The sequence below is a fragment of the Tasmannia lanceolata genome, unplaced genomic scaffold, assembly GCF_043159265.1.
Source record: "Tasmannia lanceolata isolate RefF3 unplaced genomic scaffold, GAP_Taslan_0.1 ptg000018l, whole genome shotgun sequence".
NCBI classification, from domain to species: domain Eukaryota; kingdom Viridiplantae; phylum Streptophyta; class Magnoliopsida; order Canellales; family Winteraceae; genus Tasmannia; species Tasmannia lanceolata.
This window is the reverse complement of record NW_027518695.1, coordinates 29006982-29012673: the sequence shown is the minus strand read 5'-3', so window position 1 is coordinate 29012673 and position 5692 is coordinate 29006982. Positions and strand designations below refer to the sequence as shown.

Genomic DNA, 5692 nt, shown 5'->3' with positions numbered 1-5692 from the left:
AGGCAGATTCTCCATCGCCTGGACACCTCAGGGCGACTAGTAAGGTGGGCGGTAGAACTCAGTGAATTTGATATCCGGTATCTACCTCGACCAGCGATAAGGCCCAAGTGTTGGATGATTTCGTTGTTGAATGCACTGTGCCTGCTAAAGTCAAAAGGAATCAACCTCCGGGTGAAAAAGTCGACAGAACACCAGGGGGCAAAGCGATGCGACCATCAATCAACCTCCGGGTGAAGAACCGAGGAAAAAGACGAGTTGGAGGAAGTGCCGCTCTGAGAATTGCACATGGATGGATCCTCGAACTACCAAGGATGTGGAGCAGGGCTAATCCTCACAGGGCTCGAAAACTTCGTCATGGACTACGCCGTAAGGTTTGGGTTCCAGGCATCGAACAATGAGGCAGAGTACGAGGCTCTCATAGCCGGAATGAAACTGGCAATTCAAACCCGAGCCCAAAGATTGAAAGTATATAGCGACTCTCAGTTGGTCGTTAACCAAGTACATGGGACATACGAGGCGTGCGACAACCGCATGCGTAAATACCTGGCGCAAGTCCGCCAGCTCGTCGACAAATTTACTAGTTTTCAGATAGCGCGCGTCCCAAGAACGGAGAATGGAAAAGCAAACGTACTCTCCAAACTCGCGGCCTCTAGATATACGGCGTTGGGAAACATATATATGGAATTCTTGAAAAAATCCAGCATTGAAAATGAAGTTGTCGAGGTAATGCAAGTGGATCATGAACCATGTTGGATGGACGATATCGTTAATTACATGCGCAGTGGCAATCTCCCTGAAGAGAAAAGGAAAGCACGTCAAGTGATTTAGAGACGCATGAGGGGATCTGCGGAGAACATCTAGGAGGCAAAGCTCTAGCCATCAAGGTATTACTTAGGGGCCTATATTGGCTGACCCTGAGGAAAGACGCTCTGAATCTGGTAAAGAAATGCGAGAGGTGTCAAAAGTTCTCAAACGCCAGTCACCAACCAGCCGTTCCAATGGCCCCCATAATCAGCCCGCTTCCTTTTGCTGTATGGGGAATGGACATCTTAGGGCCCTTCCCACTAGCTCCAGGGGGGGCCGAGAATTTGTGGTAGTCACCATAGACTACTTCATGAAGTGGGTGGAAGCAGAGCCCCTCGCCAAGATCACCCAACAAAACATCCAAGCATTTTTCTAGAAGTTTGTGATTTGTCGATTTGGAATCCCCCGAGTTCTGATAACGGACAATGGCAAACAGTTCGATAACAAAAGTTTTCAAAAATTCTGTACAGACCTTAAGATTGAGCAGCGGTTCACCTCTGTGGCCCACCCTCAGACCAATGGGCAGACAGAAGTTACAAATAGAATTCTCCTTCAAGGCATCAAGAAGAGGTTAGATGAAAAGGCGGGGCGATGGGCCGACGAGTTGTACCATGTCTTATGAGCATACCGCACTACTCCGCGCAGTGCGACAGGAGAATCCCCCTGCAACTTGACTTTTGGAACTGAAGCCATAATCCCGATCGACATCGTCGTCCCCTCTCCGCGTGTGACCTACTTCAACGAGCTACTGAACGAGGGCCGGCTCCGTGCTAATCTAGACCTACTCTAAGAAGTTGCGAAGAATCCCAGATTCGAGCCGCAGTATATAAACAAAGGGTGTCTCACTACCAAGACACCAAAATCCGCCCCAGAGAATACCACGTGGGCGACCTGGTCCTGAGAAAAGAGGCCGTGTCCCAACTGAGAAAGGTCGGAAAACTCTCCCCCACTTGGGAAGGGCCGTACAAAGTGGTCAAAGTGATCCGACCTGGCAGTTACAAGTTGGAGACTCTCGACGAACACCAGCTCCCCCATGCCTGGAACTCCAAGAACCTGAGGAAGTACTATCAGTAGCCTGTCGAAGGAGGAGCATCCTCATGAGAAAGAAGAAAGGGAAAAAGAAAGCAGATGTAATCGCACTAGAATTTTTGTAAATAATGAAAAAAACAACGGCATTTTGCAAGTCGTTGATCCGTTCACCTCTCATTAATATTAACTCGGTTCACTTCGACCATTTCCATGAAGACCGGAAATACATTTCTGGTCAGGGTAAGTTGAAGCAGAAAACCAATAAAACTTTTGATGAAAGCCCAAGTCATTCAGCTCGGGCAAACTTGGTTCACTTTGACCATTTACATGAAGACCGGAAATACATTTCTGGTCAGGGTAAGTTGAAGCAGAAAACCAATAAAACCTTTGATGAAAGCCCAAGTCATTCAGCTCGGGCTAACTTGGTTCACTTCAACCATTTCCATGAACACCGGAAATACATTTCTGGTCGGGATGAGTTGAGGTGGAAAACCAATAAAACTTTTTAATGAAAGCTTGGGCTAACTTCTTTCGCCTTAAGTTATCCCCATTGAGGCCGGAAACATATCTCTAATCGGAATAGACTAAAGTAGGGGACCTAAGATCTTAAGAGGTGCCCTAATTCTTTCAGTAAGAATTTATATCATCCAGGCCGTTCTTATTGAACTAAACGATGTACTTCAAATGGATCGACATGCACCCCGTATTAAAGCAAATAATTGAACGTAAACATGCATGGATGAACTCGAACACTTGCAAAAATTCAAAAAATATATTCCTTTCAAAAAGCCCTCTGGGCGTTGTACATCTTGGCCCAAGGCCGACCCAAAATGTACTAAAGTAAAAGGAGAGATACATAACAAGACAAAGAGAGATGGAGTTCATTGAGCGGCATCAACGATCTCCTGATCCGCAGTTGGATCGGACTGTGTTGGAGCCGAGAGTTCCACTTCGGGGCAGCAAGGACGGGGGATTGACCCTGGCCAGTCTCCTGGTCGTCTTCATCGGGAATGGGAAGGAGCACGTCATCGAGGTCCAGGTCAGAAAACTTCGCCTTGACAAGGGACTTGCACTCGTCAAAACCATCCCTGAACGACACAACGGCTAAGTTGACCAGCTCATCCTCTTTGGCCTTCACCGCTTTGGCCAGATTAGATTGGTGCTTCACCTGCTGTTTTTCTACAAAATTAACGGCCTTTCTCGTCAACTCCTTTTGCCCATTAAGTTCCCCTGCCAAACGCTCTATGGTAGCCCTCGCCTCCGCAACAATCGTCTCTAAGTCGGCCTTGTCTTTCTCCAATTTACCGACCTTCTCTTTAGACGAAGTCAGTGTCTTAGAAAAGTAGGCGCACTTATCCGCCATATCAGTCTAGTAGCATCCGAGCTGAAAACCATACGAACTAAAGTAAGGTTCCAAGTCACGACCCAAGACTGGCGAACAAGCCGAACATATTAAGAAGAAGTACCTGGTAAAGAGCACCAAAACCACCTGCCTCGACCGTCTTGTAGTTCTCATTAAGGATACGAAGCCGGTCCTTGTGTAAACGGCTCTTCGAGATGATCTCACGAGCAACCCAGGCATTGTCTAAGCCGCAGTCATCTTTTTTCACTCCCCACTTCGGGCGAAAGGAGGTATCCGCCCCTATCCGGGCAGTAGGTGCCGCCTCCAAGCCAAGGACTGGTGTATCATCATCTCCAGAGCAGGTGGTTTGACCGGCCGAAGATCCCTCAACCACCTTTGCGGCTTTAGGAGCTTTGCCGCCCTTATCACCTGAGATGGCTTTTTCTTTAACCTGAGCGGCAAGAGCAACCGATTCAGGTGCCTTTGTCTTCTGGCCATCGCCCTTCCCAAGGACGGACTGACGCACCTTTTCACGGGCTGACTGCTTCTACATCTCTGCAAAAAGGAGATGTAAGTGACTGAGAACGACGCCAAAAAAAAAGGGTGCAAGTAACTGAGAACGGCCTAGGACACCTACATGTTCGGGTACCGGCACTAATCCCGATCTCAACCAAAACCTCCTGTCTGGAAAACTCCGAGCAATGGATAAGACCATTCTGACAGATCTCATCGCGGATCATTCCTAGGGTTACCTCATCGTCATCATCTAAAGCCGGTTTACGACTCATGGTCTTTGTGTTTACAAAAGACCAATTCGTCGAGATCGGCCATTCTTTTTCACAGCTGGCATAGAAGAACCTGCTCTTCCAAGTATATATGGAGGTCGTAATCCCAGTGATCATCCTCATTTCAGCTCGTTGGCTGATATAAATCCAACCTCCCAATCGATGGCTTTTTAGTTGAGCGCACCTTCTGAAGAGAGGCACGGACAAGCTCCGTTGAAGACCGAACCGCGCAAAATAGACAAAGCTGGCTATAGTTCACCACGAGTTCGGCGCCACTTGAGAAGGGGACAGGCCGTAGAATCTCAGTAGAGCTGCTATAAAGGAACTAATTGGTAGCCTAAAACCAGCCTTCATGGCCTCCTCGTATATACGCAAATCAACGCTATCATTACACGCCCTGTCCCCCTCTATAGCCGCTCTCAATGTAAACCGATCAGGAATACAGTATCGATCTCGAACATCACTACATCGAGAAGCATCAAGGGTGTTTTCCACCTGAGCGGCTGCGGTACCCTCTCTAATACCGCCCTCCATCCTCACAGTAGCCACTATGTCGACTACCCTACTCCCAGCACGGGAGACTGACGCTCTCCTATCAAGGTTACCTTCCTCATCATCCTCTTCGCCCCCATTACTATCAATAGTTGGGGAGTTCGGATTCTCGACACGAACAAGACTCAGATTCAGGTCCACGATGACCTCGTCCGAACCTCTATCTACCTCCTCGTCACCTTCAGGATCTACACCCACGTCATCTGGCCGGCCAGCCATGGCCTGTTACCCTCTTAAACTTGAGGCCAATCTTGTTCTCTCTGACGAACCTGAGCTGGTACCGCTTGAGGAGGAAGACCCTCCTGAGGACGAACCTGAGCTAGACCCTAAACCGGACTCCGAACTAGAACTACCACTACACATATGCGGCTAAAGAAAAATAAAAGACGAACTAGAGAATTACCTATGGGTAATCTGACCCCGAACTCAAGCATGTTGCGCCGAACTAAGTGAAATGAACAAACCGCACTAGCAGAGCAAAAAGAAAAACAAAAGTTACGGATGGTAAAAATGAGGCCTCGCTGGCCCTCTTATATGCGAACCTGTCACACGGCCAGCCATGTCCGCCATCGGTTGAGCGCCACACGTCATGGTATTTAATGCAGACTCGAAAAACAAAGAGCCAAATGCCAAAAGTAAAAATACCCGAAAGGAAACATGAAATACATGTGTGACAATCCAAGAGGGGGGGGGTGAATTGGTCAATTAGAAATTTTAGGCTTAATTAAGGGAGATTAAAAATTCATCTATTTAATTAAATACTAATTAGTTTAACCCTTGTTCAAATAGGTACATAAATAAAATCTAAGGATTAAACTTTTCTAATCATGCACATTTAGCTAACCCTTGTTCAAATAGGTATATGCAATTTAGGGTTTAGATATTTAACTTTAGTGCATTCATTAACCTTTGTTCAATTAAAGCATAAACATAAGTAAGGTTAGAGATTACCAAACACTACACGTGAGAGAGAGAGAGAGAGAGAGAGAGAGAGAGAGAGAGAGAGAGAGAGAGAGAGAGAGAGAGAGAGAGAGAAGGGCAAGCATCCACAAGGCACAAGATTTATAGTGGTTCAGTCACAACTTGACCTACTCCACTCTTCCAAGTTTACCTTCTTGGGATCTCCACTAAAATGATGAAGCCGTGTGGACCCCGATCTGAGAGGACCCGTGCCGAGGGA

At 47.2% G+C, this 5692-nt stretch overlaps 1 protein-coding gene across 1 annotated transcript; it reads left to right on the top strand.

Moving 5' to 3' along the window:
• The first annotated feature begins 285 nt into the window (after positions 1-285).
• LOC143850257 (uncharacterized) lies at positions 286-828 on the top strand. The gene has a single exon (XM_077359521.1). The coding sequence runs from the start codon at positions 286-288 to the stop codon at positions 826-828; it is 543 nt and encodes a 180-aa protein (XP_077215636.1).
• The last annotated feature ends 4864 nt before the right edge of the window (positions 829-5692 follow it).

Coding starts and splice junctions, on each gene's coding strand:
- LOC143850257 (XM_077359521.1), top strand. CDS start 286: ATGGATGGATCCTCGAACTACCAAGGATGTGGAGCAGGGCTAATCCTC.